Here is a 21,674-nt window from a genome sequence, read left to right on the forward strand (position 1 = left end):
TGATTTGCAATGACACAGGAGGAATCAATTTGCAGCCTTGCGAGAACAAACATGAAACATTTGATAACATTCATGCCCTGATATGAACGATAATGAATTAACGAAATGTGTCTTTCATAACATTTTAAGAGAAGAATGGGAACAAGAAAATATTTCATTAGAAACAACAAAATTTGATTTCATAACAATTGAAGTTCTGTCCTTAACTTTTTGCCCTTTCAATATGAATCCGGGAAGAATGTCAACTCATTCACTCCTGAAATTTCATAGCGAACTGTTCCAATTTGAATTGGAAGAGTTCAAGTGTGTCTTCAGGGTTGAATGAGTTAACCAGAAATCATAAGTAACACATATACGTATCTCGACACTTGAGCGTGTCTAGTCAGAGTTAATATTTTTTAATATGAAACAGCCTAAAACAAATCATAAAGACAAATATTTGGTTTAAATTTACATGAAACATTCAAAATTTCTGTTCAAAAATAAAAAAAAATAAAAAAAATTGAAATCCTTGTAAAAGACATATGTGTATTGTACTGTACACAATTTCCACTGATAGGTATCAGAAAGAAGACAACACAAAAATGAAAAGGAATGATTCTTGAAGAAAGTCTTCTGGATTTCTTGGTATATTTCAGCAATTTTTGGTTCACATACGTGGTTGTCACTTCACCTTGTTATTTAGAAACACGAGACTTGGTATAGTGTCAACATCTTTCTTGATTTCAAGGTATATTTCAGCAATTTTTTGTTCACATACGTAGTTGTCATTTCACCTTAGAAACATGAGACTTGGTATCGTGTCAACATCTTTACCACACTGAGCAACAAATACGTCCTGTCACATATGATATAGAATATCATCCTTTACGTGTCTTTACACAAAGAAACCATTAACACATGTATAGTTTAGTATAGTGTTTCAATCCTTCTTTCTTTTCTGATGTCATTTATTGAAATGATATTTATGTGCTTCACTTCAAAAGTCAGGGAAAAGGAAGCGATGTCCCCGTCCCCTCATACAGACAGGATTCATGTTCAGTACCCATCCGCTAAACTCTGATATAGCCATATTGTTCTATTTCCTCCGTTTCCTGTGCCAAGTCCTATGATCAATCCTGACTTTGTTCCTCATACATTAATAACAACATTGAGCAGGAAATGTAAATATTATGAATCATATTTTACATTTAAATAGTGTGTCCCATTTACGTTTTACTCATTCTACATCATTCAATGTGACGTGTCATTATCCCGTTAATATACTCGTGTCTTGCACTACCTTCTGTATTGAGTGATCAGTTCTAACACTACATGCTATGTATTATTCTTCATACATGTGAAACTGGCTCCTTGGATGTCTAAGACTATTGGTTCGTGGTGTTGGAGAGAAATTTCGGAAGTCTCCATTATATATAGCTCGGTCTGTGACAGGTGACCCCAATATACGCTCAGCAATAGGGGATCCATTGACACGATCATTCATGGGAGATCCAATGCCTCTGTCTGTCATGGGAGACCCCACCATCCTGGCACTACGCGGACTTCCCGGGGGAGACAGATTTGTGAAGTCGTTTTGGTAAACTGTTCGGGCAGAGCCATTGTGTAGTGAGGACAAGGTAGAAGTATATGGCATGTCATCGTAGTCATGGTTACTGTAAAGGTGACTCTGTTTTAGCTTCGACTTGGTGTCGGGCGTGAGTTTAGGTTTTGATATGGTAATGGTCCTTTGGGTGGGCTCTGGACTCAACCCGGGCATTGGGACCGGGTCCACATATAGATTTGGGGTGATGTACTTTTGTCCGTCGGCCACCGTTAGACCTCTACTACCACGTGACTTCTTCTGCTGACGTTTATATTGGAAATACAGGATGATGGCCATTCCCAGGAACACGAATCCAAAGGTACAAGCTGTGATGATGATAAATTTGCTCATTTGGTCCAAAGGAGTCACTTCAAAACCTGACAAAGAGAAAGGTTAAAGGTAATTTCATGAGGAGTCACTAAGAACCTGATTGTATAAAGGTAGATCAACAATATCGTCGGGTTTGTTTTATTAATCAAAGGACTTCTAGATTTGTAGTTTGCTACTGGTATTAGTAGAAAGGCCACTACTGATATTTGAAGGAACGGCCTATACTATTGATAAAAGCAAACCACTTAAATTTAATATAAATTTTGGGCCAGGTGGAAATATTTAAATCTGCATAACAATTTCACATAAAGTGCAAGTCAACACCATTGCGAGAATAATAAGTAAACAAATAGAAAGAATACCTCGAGATTTTTAATTGTAAAACTATTTTTCTATGCTGTAACACAGGTATCTACCATAACTTAGCATGTATACTCAACACTAACTCCCATACATTTATAGCAAAATAATAAATTTCAATCCCGATTAACTGTCTTGACAAATCTCATTTTGACCTGCATACAGGACCTTATTTATAATTTCTGCTTCTATTTCAGGAGAATCGCGATAATGCATGGGCCACAACAAATAAGAAGGAAGTAGTTAGGAAAACTTATGAAGTTATGGTAAATATTACATCATAAATATCTGTATAACAATAGAAGATTCCTCAATTCCTTTCAGTAATATTTTACCACATAAATCTGCGAATTTGTGTTATCATGTTCCCATCTCCAGAAAGACCAGACACAAAGGACAAGACTGGAATATTCCAATAAGGCAGAAGCACCATGGTGCAAGGAACCCCAAAAGCTCAAATACAAAACGTTAAAGAAGTACCTCTTACGTTAGAAAGGTGTTCCACCTAATGACTGCTAAGGCTTAGTTGTAGGTTACAGACTGCAGAAGAACCTCTCTAACAAATTGCAGACCCAACAGAACATCTGTAAGTTCAAGCACACCGATATGTTCTGAAAGTTACTCCCCGGACCAGTCCCTACTTTATCACGGAAGGACCCCTGTACACTAGGTAGGTCAAAGGAACTCCTTAAAATGGAAAATCCTGACGATCAAACCCTTTTGCACGCCAACATGACTGCGACATTGCTTCACATCCCTACAATGCAGGACCAGTCGGAGAGAAAATAAGATCTTGAGCAGACAGTTTTGTTCCTCCCAAAGGGAACTACTGCCAGGGAGAGGTATAACAAAGCCCAGAATGTGGCGAAATGATTGCCGACGAACAAATTACTGAGGCGGGATATTCTCTCCAATGGTATATCCCATCTACAGCAACAGTTTCGGGACAAATAAGAGTCTACATTAAAGATAACCACATTGGGTGAAGTATGAGAAAAACATCAAAGTAGGGTAAATACTAATGTTCCAAGAATGCAAGAAACTCGCAACCACCTGCAACAGCTTGGAAAAACAAAGTTCTCATCGTAAAACCAAACAGCCGGCTCTAAAACTAGAAAACTCTGCTAACATATAAAGTAAAGCATGGTTATCTCAATGCCAATTTCCGGATTGAGAAAATGGGAGAAGCATCCTTCAAATCTGTTAAAGTTTCCAACAGTCCCCTTCACAAGCGTGATGATGCCGTGAAGAATCTCCATCTGAGGCTAATCAGCGCGTTTGCTGGAAACCTCTTCAACTGTACCGAATATTAACATTTTTTAACATCGTATGATCATGAACGATCTGTGTAGAGCGATAATGCTTAGCATTCATCGAGTTCTGACGCCAGTGAGGTGATAGCTTTCTTAGGCAGCACATTTTACATCAGAAGCCATCATACCCTCTTTTAAATCTTTCACAACAGAAGTTAAGGGCAACTAGAGTGGGTTCCATAAGAAGAATGATAAGATTAATTGACAAGACGGTTCTTCAAAGCCGAGCACTATAGATAATGAATTGCAAAGAAAGTTTAAGTGAAGCCTATTTTAACAAAAGTCTGTACAGGCTTGATGAAACTATAACTTTGACATGACTTCCAAGAATGTTTTCTCTTAGATACAATCCTCAGGCCAGTCCAGAAATCACGTCTTTCCATAAGATATGGATGTAAAAGATGTGTTTTGTCAAGGTGGGTAATCGGGATAGAAATATGATGTGATAACAACAATAGGTGCTCATGTTGAATATACAAACTAAAACAATCATAAATAAAATCAAAGTGTGCTATACTACCTTCGGGAACATTCAAATAACCAGATCATTTAATTATTGGAGGCCTTATATTCTAAAAAGATATACAAAAAATAAAACCCACATATAAGTTGCCAATATACTACAATGGTACTCTATGAATCTGGACCCACCTTATATGCTCCTGGAACAAAACCCCATGAAACTAGAAATTTGTTTCTGAGAACAAAAACATGTCTCCACTTATTAGCCAATATGCATATCTGGAAGCCAGTTTGGTGATCGTAGGAGAAATAACATGGAACTTAAGCTGCAGACAAACTTCAGTATAAACAATTAACAAAAGGCAATATCTCTTTATGTAGTGCGGCACGAGATCCGATTTCAGTACTCCACTCTCCGCCTTCCGAAGATACATAAATACAGCAAGTTTGGTCAACGTAGGAGAAATATGCTGCAGACAGATTTCGGTATAAACAATTAACAAAAGGCCATATACCTTTATATAGTGGCGCAGGAGACCTAATTCTAGTGCACTGCACACCTTCTGTGGGCGATGCAGGCATACTGCAAGTTTCATCAAGATATCTTTAATGGTTCAAAATGTATTACCCGGACAAGTTGCGATTAAAAGAACCATAAGAAGAAGAACCATAAGAAGAACCAGTACTAATACAATATGTCTCCCTTTATTCGAAGGGGAGACATAATTAAAACCCTGAAGAAACTTACCTTTTGTCCTATGGTTACATGCAAGGTTTCATTACTTTTAACTATTCTACAAAATCAAAATCGTTTCTGAAATCTGCATAGGAATGCAAGAAAACACCAGAAATCTTACATTGCTTGGAGCTGGTGGTGCCTGGATTAGAGTTGAGGTCGTCCTGACAAGGGAAGCAATCCTCCTGTCTATCATAGGGCTGGTAGGTTCCCGGGGGACATATGTGGCAGTAGGGTGTTGGTCCAGCCACGAAACGGGACCCTGGGGGACATGCCACTGCAATGCAAGTGGAATAATGGGTTATCTTGAGCATGCAAATGGTACTGAATCTTAAATTTATTCAATTGAAATACAGTATTGTCTGGGCGGGATATTATGGAATGTTTAAAAACGAAAAGCAAAGACAATTTACTAACATTCTTTCGATTTAACATCATCAGTCTCTTGCGAAACTGCCATTCTTACCACAATCGTCTTGGTTCCAGATCTCGCCCTGGCGACAGCTCCAGATTAGGTCTGAGGTTTCCACTTTGCGAACAGCCATATACTGGTGATTATCTAAATGGAGACTAAAACCAGGCAGGAGGCGTTCCAACTCCAATCGGATGTCCTGTAGGATAGACCTCACCTGACCCTCGGGAAAATCCGTTCTGGAAAACAGTAGACAAACACATATGATACATATTAATGTGACGGACTGCAAATAAATTTGTCATTTTCCCAGAAACTTTCATCAAACATTTGGTTATAATTCCGGTAGAATCCATCTCGGGCAAATTATTATAGCCTACAAATTCATGTGAAAATGGAAAAATTCATGTGCCAAAGGAATTTGTTCTATCTAGAACTGTGTATTTCTTTCCTGGAATCTTATAATAGGAGTATTTGTGGTTTGAAAATTTTTGCACTTAACAAATTCACATCAATCCCAGGGTTGGACGACATTTGAATATTACGCAAATCACGATATATCTGTCTATATGAATATAATGTAAAATATCAAATCTCATTATCATCGAATCATCAACACGATGTACCCGAATACAACATTTGAAGCAGTGTATTTCAATTTATCTTTAAAGGCACTTTTTTCTACATGATACAATCTCTCTTTTAACTAGGGTAAACACTGCCTGTTATAACACTTGCTTTATTTGACAAAGCTAATTTTTGTCTAAAAAAAATTCAAGGATACATCTTTGAACAGGTGACATAAACGTACCCGTTGTCAATTGTGACATTCCAGCGGACCATGAACAGCAGGCTCTCCATGTAGCTGCGTCTATTGCGGTCGACACTGCTGTCGTAGTCGCACTCAATGGTGATATTGCTGAAGTGACAGAAGCGAGAGGAGCAGGGCGTGTGTACCTTAAGGTACTGTATCACCGACAGGTACAGTTCATCCTCCAGATCAGGGTCGTCTGACTCACAGGGACCCTTGAACCACATTGTAAACTCCTGAGTGACTACAGATGGCAGTGCAACACCTGTAACAAACACAACCATATAGAGGGTAACAAAGCAAAACAGCTTATTTGAGACAGGTTCGTATGGCTTATTGAGACATGCCTCTGGAGCTTATTTAGACAGGTTTACAGGTTGAGACACGTTTGTAGGGCTTATTGAGACAGGTTTGTATTGCTTATTTAGACAGGTTTGTAGGGCTTATTTAGACAGGTTTACAGGTTGAGACACATTTGTAGGGCTTATTTAGACAGGTTTGTATGGCTTATTGAGACAGGTTTGTAGGGCTTATTTAGACAGGTTTACAGGTTGATACACATTTGTAGGGCTTATTTAGACAGGTTTGTATGGCTTATTGAGACATGCCTGTGGGGCTTATTTAGACAGGTTTGTATGGCTTATTGAGACATACGTTTGTAGGGCTTATTTAGACAGGTTTGTATGGCTTATTGAGACATGCCTGTAGGGCTTATTTAGACAGTTTTGTATGGCTTATTGAGACATGCTTTAGGACTTGTTCAGACACATTTGTTTGGTTTATTCAGAGGGTATGTAAGGCTTCTTGAGATAAGTTTATAGGGGTTATTGAGACAGGTTAGTAGGCTATATATATATAGGCAAGTTTGTATGACTTATTAAAACAGGAATTTTAGGTTTATTGAGATATGCTTGTATGGCTTAGTGCAACAAGATGATTGGGTTTAATGAGATCGGCTTGTAAGGCTTATTGATACAGATTCGTTATGATTATTGAAACATATTTGAATGGCTTATTGGGACAGGTTAGTTTGGACTTCATGAGACAGCATTATTGTGCTTATTGTGATGGTTTTGTTGCTAAGGGCTATAAACCAATGACAATTTTGGCTGGAACAGACCGATATTGATAAGTGTATTTGGCTACTCATTTACTATAAGGTGAAGAAGATTGCTAGCTTAAAGTTAATTTAATGACATGTACAGGATTGTTTGAGCCCACTTACTTAGACAGCCTTGCTGGTATTTGAGGATGTTTTCGAGGGTAAGAAGGACTTCGGTGTCATCACAGTTGTAAGACTTCCTGAACAGTTCTAACGGGTTGACAGCGTAGGACTTTTCACACACAATATAGCAGGACTCCACGTGTGTCTTAGGGTTCATGCTACATACAAATACTCCATTGTCCATTTCGGGGAATTCACATGACTTCTTGTCTGAAAAATCACAACAATGCTAAAGATCAGTAATTATGAATAAGGAATCAAGTTTGTAAATAATGATATCTTGATATACTTATATTATAAATTTATGTGAAAATTGAAAAAAAAAAAAAAAAAAACATTTTCAATTCCTTAAAAACACTGATCAAAGAAATCACGCTTGATTTCTCACTTTAAAAAATTCTGCAGAGATCCTCTTAAATGAATATTTTAAACAATGATCTGGAAAGTGTATCAATGTAAATTTGACTCACCTTCGTAAACATGTACTGAAAAGTTGCAGTAGGCCCTGTTGCCAGCCTGGTCGGTAGCAGTAAAGTTGACGATAGTAAGTCCCTGTAGGAACTCTTCTCCAGATTGATGGGTTCCCGTCAATGATCCCACCCCTATATTGTCTTCAGCAGCAGGTTTCTTCCATAACACTCTCTCCTGCTGTTTGGTGGACTTAATGGACAGGTCTCGAGGGCAGTAGGTGAACGACGGTAGAACTTCATCTGACACACAAGTACAGTATAAATATTCCACCATCTGACAGATCGGTATAAATATTCCACAGTCTCACAAATAAGTATAAATAAATATTCCACCATCTGACAGATCGGTATAAATATTCCAGTCTCACAAATAAGTATAAATAAATATTCCACCATCTCACAGATCGGTATAAATATTCCACAGTCTCACAAATAAGTATAAATAAATATTCCACCATCTGACAGATCAGTATAAATATTCCACAGTCTTGCAAATAAGTATGAATAAATATTCCATCACCTGACAGATCAGTATAAATATTCCACAGTCTCACAAATAAGTATGAATAAATATTCCTCCATCTGACAGATCGGTATAAATTTTCCACAGTCTCACAAATAAGTATGAATAAATATTCCACCATCTGACAGAGCAGTATAAATATTCCACAGTCTCACAAATAAGTATGAATAAATATTCCACCATCTGACAGATCAGTATAAATATTCAACAGTCTCGCAAATAAGTATAAATAAATATTCCATCACCTGACAGAGCAGTATAAATATTCCACAGTCTCGCAAATAAGTATAAATAAATATTCCACCATCTGACAGAGCAGTATAAATATTCCAGTCTCACAAATAAGTATAAATAAATATTCCATCACCTGACAGATCAGTATAAATATTCCACAGTCTCACAAATAAGTATAAATAAATATTCCATCACATAACAGATCAGTATAAATATTCCACAGTCTCACAAATAAGTATAAATAAATATTCCACCATCTGACAGATCAGTATAAAAATTCCACAGTCTCACAAATAAGTATAAATAAAAATTCCACCATCTGACATAGCAGTATAAATATTCCAGTCTCACAAATAAGTATAAATAAATATTCCATCACATAACAGAGCAGTATAAATATTCCACAGTCTCACAAATAAGTATAAATAAATATTTCATCACCTGACAGAGCAGTATAAATATTCCACAGTCTCACAAATAAGTATAAATAATATTCCATCACCTGACAGAGCAGTATAAATATTCCACAGTCTCGCAAATAAGTATGAATAAATATTCCACCATCTGACAGATCAGTATAAATATTCCACAGTCTCACAAATAAGTATAAATAAAAATTCCACCATCTGACAGAGCAGTATAAATATTCCACAGTCTCGCAAATAGGTATAAATAAATATTCCACCATCTGACAGATCAGTATAAATATTGCACAGTCTCACAAATAAGTATAAATAAATATTCCATCATCTGACAGATCGGTATAATAAGTATAAATTACCATCTGACAGTATGAATAAATATTCCACCATCTGACAGATCGGTATAAATATTCCACCATCTCACAGATCGGTATAAATATTCCACAGTCTCCCAAATAAGTATAAATAAAAATTCCACCATCTGACAGAGCAGTATAAATATTCCACAGTCTCACAAATAAGTATGAATAAATATTCCACCATCTGACAGATCGGTATAAATATTCCACCATCTCACAGATCGGTATAAATATTCCACAGTCTCACAAATAAGTATAAATAAAAATTCCACCCTCTGACAGATCAGTATAAATATTTCAGTCTCATAAATAAGTATAAATAAAAATTCCACCATCTGACACATAGGTATAAAAATATGATCCGTGATTGTTCTACTTACTTCCCACAGGGGCCAGTGCCTTGTTATTTGCGGAAAAATATTGCATGTACAAAAAGCTTGATTTTTGGAAAATGAAGTAATTTTTTGCATTGATTTTGGAAAAATACAGCAGAAATTTTCCAGGGAAAGGGGCCTTTATAAGGCCTCAAATTGACTCCTAATTATACATCTCTGATAATACAATATATTAAACCATAATTCTGCAAGTCTTGATTTTATGAAATTTTCCCAATGGCCAAATATGCGCTGTTAAAATTTGAAAATAAGGCTAAAATTTAAAAGTGTGCTATCCTAAGTGAATTTGCAGTTACTATATCAAAGGTTAACTGAAACTAGCTCAAAATTTTGGTCGAATTCCTATCCAGTTGTGACAGATTCCATTGTATAACTTTAGCGTAACCCTTACCTTGTACCAGGACGTAGAACTTGCAGACAGTGATCTGACCCGTAATATCATTAGCATCCATCAACACTGTATGCTTGCCATCCTCGCCATTGGCCATCCACTCGAGGACCAACTTCCCATCAACCTCTGGGTAATTTGTGAGGTAAGGGATTTGGTTTCCACGCGAGTCGTGGGCCGACCATGTAACAGGTATATATGCCTTGCTTTTGGAGGCTGGTACCTGGACGGTCAGCGTTTCTCTGGACGGGCAGTTCTCAAAGTATGGGGATCCTGTCAACAAAGACGAATATATAAATAATAATAACAATAATTTGAGGTTCTTATATACCACTTTATCACAACTTAGTTCGTAGGTCAACTCAAAATTATCATCCTAGGTTATAGGGCCTTTGCAACCAGCCAATATCTTTCTCAGCTCCCTGGGGAGCATATACAGCCGATGCTGCCATTTTGGCGCTCACAGCTAGCATTCTACAAATCTAGCACTGCCCAACCATGTACTCATTCACAGCTGAGTAGACTGGAACAAGCAGAGTAACGAATCTTGCTCAAAGATACAACACAGTGCCGTGCCGTGACTCGAACCTGTCCTACCACTAGACTACCGTGCCTCCTTATCAAGTCTGCAAGCTCCAAGTTAAATTTACGAACATTTTACCTGAACACAGATTATTTCAAATACATTATTTCCCTTTTCGAAAACTACAGGAAATTTTGTCTTTTGATAATCAAACTCTTATCATTTTATGAAATGAAATAGAAATCTCTGTTTTGAGTTTATTTCAAAATAAAATCCCATTCAATATTTTATAAATATATAATCTCAACAATGAAAAAAATTGACTGCTTGAGCTTCTCACACAAATTGACAATAAAAATTTGTTTCAATCACTTCGAAATAACAAAAACAAAAAAAGACAAAGAGGAGTCTGAGGTTGAGGCAGGTTGTACAAATACTTGGTGTAAAAGCTATAAACACAGCTAGCAGGCAAAAATTCTTACCTCTGTTGAGAGCTCCGTTCTTGTTGAAGTCCGTCCATTGTCCATTTGTAAAGCGTGGGTCACCTAGCATCTGTTCCTCGCCGGAGTCAGCCTTGCCTAAATTACCTTTAGGCCACACCTTGTATGTTGGTTTAGGTTGGGAAGTTACGGGAGGCGGGGGTGGCACCTTCACAGTGACCACTGCTTCCATACTGTCTGTAAACATGAGCAGACGTCAGATTGATTGTCTGCCTCGACCAGTCATTACATCACATACAAAATTTACATGTTTATTACAGTTGAACAATATTCCTAAATACTGTATATCGGGAAATTTTGGCTGCAGTTTAATATTCGCCCACCATAATGAGGACGACTTCTCATTACTTTGAACATTCATAAACAACATAATATACATAGTAGTTAAGGCCAAACAAAAAAATTACTTGGTTCTCGGGCCCGCGTGCATTTCATTTTAGGGCACCGCATTGTCATTTTATCGTGAAAGTAATAATAAAAAAAAAATGTGAATGCGCCAGCCGCCGTCTTAAAAAAATCCGGAAAATTGGTCCGCATGTCGTTATTATTCGTTAGTCACCCAAGTCCCAAAAACGTTTATAAAAAAGGATTATTAATAAAGAAAATTGATATACAGGCAAGTGTTGAAACGATTATGACTTATTAACTTCGTATACAAATGGCGCTCATTTCGGTACAAATAAGGAATGGGATCCCGGTCCATGATTCTTCCCTGGAACATCGTGGGGGGATTTTCGGAGGCTTGCTCCATGACGGATCTCTACACAACTATAAAAAATGGTAACATCCATCTGGGAAAGTCATCCTTCCCAGATAAACTCCATTCTGCTAAAGTATGTGTGTGTTTGGCGACAAAAAAACGGACACATTTGACAAGGTAATGCCCACAATTAAAGTTTTACAAATTACACAAACAAAAAACTTGCCCTCGTCTCATTTTTGCCATGTAAAATGCAAAAAAACCCACCTCCCTGCCTCATCTCTTTTGAAAAAAATTGGCCTGAGAACCAAGTAATTCATTTTTTTTGGCCTTAAATGTGAAGGGCAAATTCAATATTTTTGGGAAAAGATTTTTCCGTCGAAGGGACAAAATTTGACTGGACGAAAAGTTCTCGGTTTACAGTACTGCAACAACAGCATGGGACAATATTTTTGCAACAACACAAGGTGATAGGGCCGAAATGGTCATCACAAAATTGCAGGGTTGGAGATGAGTAACTCACCACATAGATCACAGTTACATGAGGGAGAACAAACATCACAGGTTATTACCTAATATACTAAATAACTTAACTCATTCACCCCTAAAATTTCTTAATGAACTGTTCCAACCTTTGAATTGGAAGAGTTCAAATGTGTCTTAAAGGGTGAATGACTTCTGAAATCAGAATCTGACTTGCCAGAGGAAACTGAAGAGTATCTAATTGATTGATATGTCAGAGAAGATTGCTGTGTTGAATACAAAGAATGTTGTTCATATATTTAGGGCTATGAACATTTTGAATAACTAAGTGCTGCATGGTATGAACATTTGACAACAATAAGACTTAGGAATGAAGATGCTTCAATTAATGGTTACAGGGAACAAATCTGAATTTGTTTCTTCACACAATGTTTTTGATAATGTTAAAAACAAAAACCCTATCTCATTTATAAAATCTCATAACAAGTGTATTAGGTAATACAATGTAGGTAACATTTATTTCATGGGTGTTTGGGAAACAGTCAACCTCATGGCCATTCTTTGTCTCGAGGAAATCCTGGGGAGCTGTTTTCTTTGTCTTACAGTTCCAAAGGACTTCCGCAGGACAAAACTATTTACTGTTCCCCAAATTCCCCATCGAATAATTGTATAAATAGATCACAAGGTCAAAGGGTCAAGGATAAATCAATAGGTCACAAGGGGAATTCATCACACTGGGTCAAAGTTGGAAGAATGATGTATCACCAGCAGGCTTAGGATGGTCTCTAAAGAGAGTTTAAAAAGGTGACAAAGTATAATGAAGATATCTCATCTCACCGTCACACGGCTCATTCTGCGGTGGTGGCTGGCGGTTCCTACAGGAACAGGAAGTGGATCCAGTCTGTCCGTGTGTGGTGGCACGTAGCTCACAGGTACTACATGTAGTGTTTGCCATCCAAGACTTGTAAAAGTTCACGGGACAAGCTAAAACATAAACACAATGAAAGTGACAGCTGATTTACTGTATAGTGATAGCCAATCGTTGTCCAATAGCTTTGAAGGACATTCCTGTTGAATGCATGCCAATTATTTGCCATAATTGTACCTCTGATATGTAATGGTTTCTTTGGTTTTAAACACCAGACTTATATACCCAAATTTGAAGCGTGGGCAACTGAATTTCAATATAAATGCATAGGAGGCATGGTTCATGTGCACGATACGTCAATATCGTACCTAACCGTCACACCTGTATGATCACATCTTTTAAATGGAACATTGTTCTCGCTATAGTTAATGTTTGCATTAAAATTCATATACATAATGATTTGTCAGAGAAAGGACATGATTTGGATGGTGAGCATAAGGAAAAAAAGTGGGCATCGTTGAAGATGAGGAGTGTCACAGGGCATCACTAAAAATAAGGACTGAGTGAGGGCAACATTGAAGATGAGGTGTGAGGGTATTGCTGAAGATGAAGTGTGAGGGTATTGCTGAAGATGAGGTGTGAGAGTATTGCTAAAGATGAGGTGTGAGGGTATTGCTGAAGATTATGTGTGAGGATATTGCTAAAGATGAGGTGTGAGGATATTGCTGAAGATAAAGTGTGAGGGTATTGCTGAAGATGAGGTGTGAGGGTATTGCTGAAGATTATGTGTACGGGTATTGCTGAAGATGAGGTGTGAGGGTATTGCTAAAGATTATGTGTGAGGATATTGCTAAAGATGAGGTGTGAGGATATTGCTGAAGATAAAGTGTGAGGGTATTGCTGAAGATGAGGTGTGAGGGTATTGCTGAAGATTATGTGTACGGGTATTGCTGAAGATGAGATGTGAGGGTATTGCTGAAGATTATGTGTGAGGGTATTGCTGAAGATGAGGTGTGAGGATATTGCTGAAGATGAGGTGTGAGGGTATTGCTGAAGATGAGGTATTAGGTGTGAGGTTATTGCTGAAGATGAGGTATGAGGTGTGAGGTTATTGCTGAAGATGAGGTGTGAGGGTATTGCTGAAGATGAGGTGTGATGGTATTGCTGAAGATGAGGTGTGAGGTTATTGCTGAAGATGAGGTGTGAGGAATAGTATTGCTGAAGATGACGTGTGATGGTATTGCTGAAGATGAGGTGTGAGGTTATTGCTGAAGATGAGTTGTGAGAGTATTGCTGAAGATAAAGAGTGAGGGTATTGCTGCAGATGGGGAGAGAGGGTATTGCTGAAGATGAGGAATGAGAGTATTGCTGAAGATGCGGTATGAGGGAATTGATGAAGTAGAGTTGTGAGGGTATTGCTGCGATGAGTTGTGAGGGTATTGCTGAAGATGAGGTGTGAGGGTATTGCTGATGATGAGTTGTGAGGGTATTGATGAAGATGAGGTGTGAGGGTATTGCTGATGATGAGTTGTGAGGTTATTGATGAAGATGAGGTGTGATGGTATTGCTGATGATGAGTTGTGAGGTTATTGATGAAGATGAGGTGTGAGGGTATTGCTGATAATGAGTTGTGAGGTTATTGCTAAGATGAGGTGTGAGGGTATTGCTGAAGATGAGGAATGAAGGTATTGCTGGAGATGAGGTGCGGAGGTATTGCTTTATCAGGTATGATACTCATGAAAACATGAGATACTTTTGGAAAGAGGAATAAAGTATAGAATTATGATGCAATAAAGGGGATGGGAGGAGGTGCCTACATAGGAAGGAAGTGGACATAGGAAGAAGGTGTAAGCAGGCTTGGAGGGGAGAAAATCAGATGAGAGATGATGATGAGATAAAGGATCAGATGTAGAAATGCAAAGATGTAGGGGAGGTAATGAGGTATTGCCCTCTGTACCTCGACACTCCTTGAAGTTTGGTTGGTGTCCTGGACTACACAGACAGTGGAAGGTGATGGTTGGGATGAGGCGGGCACACTGAGCATTCTCCCCACATCGTCCGCGACAATTCACCTCTTCCACAGCCTCCCATGGTTCAGCCACTGCAACGGTTCACATCAAATATTTTCATCCTTACACAGCAACAACTTATGAGTTTTCTAAATTTTCATCAATTTATCCCAAACAATCCATTAGAATATTTGAAAACCTGAATTGTTCATTATTTTTCATGGGTACATTGAAACAATTTCTATAAATCTCACCTTCTAATCAAACAATCACTGGTTTTAACAATTATTATTTTACCTTCCACACATGTTTGGGCGTCAGGAGCGAGGGTGTGGCGATCTGGACAGGTACAGTAAAGTGACCGCGGGATGGACACACAATTGTTACTACAATGGTTCTTGTCTGTCCGGCATTCTCCATTCTCTGTAACCATAACAACAGTGTATAACCATAACAGTATATAACCATAACAGTATATAACCATAACAGTGTATAACCATAACAGTATACACTGTTATGTAATGTATTGTTATCATTATAAAATGTTATGTTATACCCTGTTATGTTATATACTGTTATGTTCTGCACTGTTATGTTATGATAACAATACATAACATAACAGTATGTAATGATAACAATACACTGTTATAGTATGTATAATGATAACAATGCATACTATAACAGTGTATAACATAGCAGTATATAACCATACCACTATATAACATAACAGGGTATAACATAACATTTTATAATGATAACAATGCATACTATAACAGTGTATAACATAACAGTATATAATGATAACAATACATAACATAACAGTGTATAACATAACAGTGTATAATGATAACAGTGTATAACCATAACAGTATATAACCATAACAGTGTATAACCATAACAGCAGTGTATAATGATAACAATACATAACATAACAGTGTATAATGATAACAACATAAAACCATAACAGTATATAACCATAACAGTATATAACCATAACAATACATAACATAACAGTGTATAACATAACAGTGTATAATGATAACAATACATAACATAAAAGTGTATAACATAACAGTGTATAATGATAACAGTGTATAACCATAACAGCAGTGTGTAATGATAACAATACATAACATAACAGTGAATAACATAACAGTATGTAATGATAACTATACATAACATAACAGTGTATAATGATGACAATACATAACATAACAGTGTATAATTATAACAACATAAAACCATAACAGTATATAACCATAACGATACATAACATAACAGTGTATAATGATAACAACATAAAACCATAACAGTATTTAACCATAACAGTGTTTAATGATAACAATACATAACATAACAGTGTATAACATAACAGTATATAACCATAACAAGTGTAATAACACAACAACATTATATAGTCATACCAACAGTAGGTAACGATAACATCAGTATATTTCTCTAACAACATAATATAACTATATCAAAAATATATAACAATAACAACAATTATATAACTATATGATCAGTATGTAACTATAACAACAGTTATAACTTATAACAACTGTATACAACCATACATTACTAAATTGATCATTTTATCGGCCATGCCAATGTTGGAAATAAAGACAGAGATATGTATTCCAAGAGTTTTATTGACATTAGATTTGCAAGATCTATCGTCATGTAATATAATGTACTAAATCTATTTTGGCCTTTCTCTTTGGGAACAGGTCTCAGGAAAGGGCCATAGTAAATTGATAAACTACAACAAGATTAATAACCATGAAACAACTATTTATGACAACAAATACTGTACAGAGACGCTATACCTGTGAGATCTGTAGGGTGGTAGTAGGAAAGAGAAGTTGGACGACTGAACTGAGAGGAGAGCGTTACATTCCAGCCAGTCTCGATGTCCAGCAGATCAACTGACCGACGCTTTAGATTGGTCATGAAGAGGTAGTTGGACAAGAAAGACATTTCGTACATGCCCACTGTGAATGGTTCAAACACGTACAGTTCTTCAATGTTGGAACCTGAAAAGTAAATAATCAGAGTTGTAGTAGAAAGCATTTATTGCCTTTTTATATACATGAATTATACAACATCAAACAGTCATAAACATATCGAAACAATTTCACTAATTTTGTCATGGTACATTCTTAGTTTGTAAGAATCTTTTAACTCATTCACCCCTGAAAACACATTTGAACCCTTCCAATTCAAAGGTTGGAATAGTACATTATATGAAACTTCAGGGGTGAATGAGTTCATTAACTCCAAGTTAAGTTTATAGATGACAAACGTTTTACAGTATAGAGTTTTAATTACCATGCAAAATATGACCACAATGAGATACAGTTTTCTACTGATCTCGTTGTTGATATTAGCTCTACATATATTATAGTCTCCGTTCAATGGCTAAAAATTGCTAAAAATGACCTAGCTCCAAGTTACATTTATAGATGGTGAATGTCTTACAATATCAAAATAGCATTTCATAGAGAACCAGAATTAAATTCATTTTTTCCACTGATCACGTTGATAAGGTTTTGTAAACATATCGCAAACTTTATTTGAGCATTAATGACAAAAAAAAATAATTACGAAGTCTGTAGCACAGTCAATCATGCTTGAGTATTGCATCTAGCCAGATATATCTTAATAAAGATATCAGACGATACAGTCAAACCTGTGTAGAGAGACCACCCATGTAATGTCAAAGTGGTCACTTAACACAGATGGTCTCTTAATACAGGTTCATTCACAAATATTTCACCACAACAGGAAACATCAAAAGTGATCTCTCATAATGGATGGTCTCTTAAGACAGGTTCATTCACAAATAAATCACCATTACAGGAAACATCAAAAGTTTTCTCTTATAATGGGTGGTCTCTTTAGACAGGTTCATTCGCAAATATTTCACTACAACAGGAAACACTTTTATAATGGGTGGGTGCTTATAAGACCAGTTCATTCACAAATATTTCACTACAACAGGAAACATCAAAAGTTATCTCTTATAATGGGTGGTCTCTTAAGACAGGTTCATTCACAAATAAATCACTACAATGGGAAACATAAGTGGTCTCTTAACACAGGTGGTCTCTATATAGAGGTGGTCACATGAGTAGGTTTGACTGGACAATATATTTTAACAGAAAATTAAGGAAGGTATTGTGCTTTCACTGGGGATCAAACCCGCGATCCCAAACTTCCAAGTCTGATGCTCTACCATGCATTGAGCTAAAGGGAAATTCTGGCTAGCACAAAGCTAGAAAGTGACGATAATCCTATGTACAGCATAAATCTGCCACACTACTCCCCGCTTTTTAAATGTGTTCGCCCTCGAACAATAATACTATAATACAGTACTCACCATCAAGGTCCATGCTGAGGACTCGGCCCCCCATGGCTGCGGCGTACAACCTGTTGTCGTAAATGGCAAGGGAGCTGGGCCACATGAGGCCCTGTTTGATCAGGATTTGGTGGTGAGTACCACTCGTATGGGCCCGGTGGATTGATCCCTCGTGGGAGTCCTCGTCTCCAGACATGTGTCGCTCTGGGTACTCAGTCCAGAATATCCACCTTAGAAACAGACAATTTTCATTTTTAATACTTTTGACATTTTTTTTTATAAAGTATAAGATTCTTCGGCATTGTAACAGGAGGAGAGCCATTTGCTTTCCCCCATTTAAATGTGTTCACCCTCGGGACACCACAACAACCCAGGTTCTAACACCGGTCACCACAGGGAGAGCAACAAATATAGGTACACTATTTGTAACAGGATAGACAAAAGTGTGCATCCGCCAAGGAATAAAATAGCAACCCAAGTTCCCCTGCACACCATTGCACTTTAGAGGGAATAAAGATGGCGACCATGATCATATATTCAATTAAACCCTGCACCAGGTTTTAACACTCAAGTTGTTTCCCTTGCACAGATTCCAAATCTCCACTCACATGGGATTCATGTATCTTAATTATTTTCCATATTCATAAAAAATAATTTTATATCAAATTTTTTTAAATGAATCTTAATGTTTTTGTTTTAATGAGGCTTAAAAGTCACATTGACTGTCACACCCACCTACGCTTGGGGTACAGTAAAACTGTCCTGGGAACAGCCCTGTTGACCGTCACAATGGGTTTCGTAGACTTAGGCCCATGCTTCAACTTCATGCGCATGATACGGCCGTGGAGAGATTGGTCATAGGATGACCAGTACAGCCGCTGCTTTTCTTCATCCACAGCCAGACCCCCGAGAGAAAAGTGACCACTGTCCAGAAGAAGGGTGGGACCATTGGCATTACCAAGTGTCATGGAGAAAATCCTACAATTTAAACAGAGATATGTTAGAACGTACATCACAAGATATATCATAGGCACTGAGTAATCATACGGTGAAACCTTTATAATCTAAGTAAACTTCTGTTATCCTGTCTAATCAGACCCCTAATTAATTAGGCCTCCTATCTAGTCAGACCCCTGAGTAATCAGGACGCATGTCTAATACAATATTATGCTGTAAACCCATTTGTCATAATCTACCATTTTACCTGTGTATTCTGACCTTTTGTTGGATATGACCAACTATATGTTGTTTCCAACAGAGTGTCAGAATAGACAGGTTTCGTCAGAACGACAATGAGATGTCCCAGAGAGACAACAACTCTCTGTATTTTATAGCTGTTAAATTCTTTGTGGTAAAATTTTTTAACTGTGTTCTTGCCTGATCAATTTTAATCAACAGTGATTTCTTATTAGAAAAATGTTGGCGACATTGACAATTTGCAAATTATGCTCTAGATTGTGAAAACAGCAAAACCAAGATTCTCACAAAATGTAAAATGTAATAAGTGTATAAATGGTCATTTTGGGAGTGCTTTTCTTCTTGTTTTCCTTTGATAGTGTGATTTTTCATGGAATTTGTTTTAACAGAAAATATCATAAATTTGCAAATTAAACAAAGCCATAATTATGATCCTTATGACAAAACCCTTTCACCACTATGTAACTTTCGTAGACTCTACCATGCATTGATCTGGATGAGTCCATCATGGTCTACAGTGGTGAAAAGGTTAAACGAAGATTGTTTATATTAAGAGTTATCTCCCTTACCCCATCTAAACTACTCCACAATATGGCTTATCATGTTTGCCCAGTGTTACATTAACAGAAAGAAATTTAAACAGTATGCAGGAAGACAAGAATCTAGGATTTAAGTTAGTTATATATACTTTGCACTGTCAATCCAGAAAACTGTGTCGGTGCTGGAATCAAACACCACGGACAGGATGTCACTCTGGGAGTGTCCATAATGGAGGACGTGGGGGTGGGGCTCCGAGTCTGGGTCCAGGCTCAGCATCTGTATCAGGTTCAAATCAGCCACCAGCATGAAGTTCTCAGGGCCTGGCAGATACACAAGGCGGTACAAACCAATGTTAATGAGGTGATGTTTCAGAGTTAAAGCAAATGAACATCAAATAAGATGTATTCTTGATTTCATGTAAAATGACTTTTAATACTTTTTGCTGGCGTATTATTATTTTTGATTACATTAAATATTCTGTTTCTATTCATTATCTGTATTTAAGGCAGCACCATAGAAAAAGAAACACAACTAAATTAAAGCATAAATATTACTACATAAATGTACAAGAGTTGCAAGAGCTGATCGACGGACTGAACATTCATATTCAGTATACTGGGAAACTTTATAGCCCATTCAAATACTTGGCCTTCAAAGTAAATCCATATTCGCCCTGTGTTATAATTTTGCTCATCACATATATAATTACTATATAGGGTATATATGTTGTATATATGTATATACTAATATTCGCTGTCGCTTTAAATTCTCCCTGACCTTCCGGATGGAAGAAAAAGGTAAAAATTTAACTGCGGCAAAATATTCCCATTTAAGACAATAATATGATACAAATGTATAGTCAAAAAAATTAAGCATGAAAAAAAAAAAATTTTTTTTTTACATTTTAATTTAATTTAAACATTTTGGCAAGAAAGACAGTTTAAAAATCTGAAGGAACGTGTAACTTACGAAGACAAGTCGATCCATCATTGGTCATCATCATGGCGGTACCATCAGGACAGATACAGTTGTAGGGGGGAGACTGGATGGTCACACGGATACATTTGTGGCTACATGGAGCATCCTCACATGGGTCTTCATGTGGTGCTACAAGGTCAAGGTTAAAGTCAAGGTCAACATCAAAATAACAGAAAGTTAAAAGAATCTAAAACTGTAAGCTGCAGATTAAACACCTAATTATTTTTGTTTTATAAAGTTTGATATGAAATCTGAATACATCCTTTCAACAACTATCATTTTTACTAAATAAGCATTAGGTAAAAGTTTCATTGAAATCTATATGCATCACTTTAAAAGAAGTATATATATATATATAGACACTCCTATGCCAGCGCGAGTAACAATAAAATGTACAACCTAACAATGACCTGAGTTATACTGTTTGTACAACCTACTGATGCCCTATAAAGTACAGCCTGGAACCAATTGGACTCCCAGTTGACAGCTT

General features: G+C 37.0%; 1 protein-coding gene across 1 annotated transcript in view; it reads right to left on the reverse strand.

Moving 5' to 3' along the window:
- Positions 1-441: 441 nt before the first annotated feature.
- The window catches only part of LOC110453384 (low-density lipoprotein receptor-related protein 2-like), a 172,361-nt gene continuing 151,128 nt past the window's right edge, over positions 442-21,674 (reverse strand). Inside the window, exons 13-28 of the mRNA XM_021502306.1 lie at positions 21,176-21,313; positions 20,355-20,526; positions 19,205-19,447; positions 18,491-18,699; positions 16,938-17,144; positions 15,406-15,531; positions 15,057-15,200; positions 13,069-13,215; positions 11,031-11,225; positions 10,029-10,298; positions 7,705-7,944; positions 7,235-7,444; positions 6,010-6,274; positions 5,253-5,437; positions 4,908-5,063; positions 442-1,962 (exon numbers count right to left, since the gene is read on the reverse strand). Coding sequence (XP_021357981.1) covers positions 1,325-1,962; positions 4,908-5,063; positions 5,253-5,437; positions 6,010-6,274; positions 7,235-7,444; positions 7,705-7,944; positions 10,029-10,298; positions 11,031-11,225; positions 13,069-13,215; positions 15,057-15,200; positions 15,406-15,531; positions 16,938-17,144; positions 18,491-18,699; positions 19,205-19,447; positions 20,355-20,526; positions 21,176-21,313 — 3,545 coding nt within the window. The 3' untranslated portion in view covers positions 442-1,324. The remainder of the gene's footprint in view (positions 1,963-4,907; positions 5,064-5,252; positions 5,438-6,009; positions 6,275-7,234; positions 7,445-7,704; positions 7,945-10,028; positions 10,299-11,030; positions 11,226-13,068; positions 13,216-15,056; positions 15,201-15,405; positions 15,532-16,937; positions 17,145-18,490; positions 18,700-19,204; positions 19,448-20,354; positions 20,527-21,175; positions 21,314-21,674) is intronic.

The sequence above is a fragment of the Mizuhopecten yessoensis genome, unplaced genomic scaffold (genome assembly GCF_002113885.1).
Source record: "Mizuhopecten yessoensis strain PY_sf001 unplaced genomic scaffold, ASM211388v2 scaffold7283, whole genome shotgun sequence".
Lineage (NCBI taxonomy): Eukaryota > Metazoa > Mollusca > Bivalvia > Pectinida > Pectinidae > Mizuhopecten > Mizuhopecten yessoensis.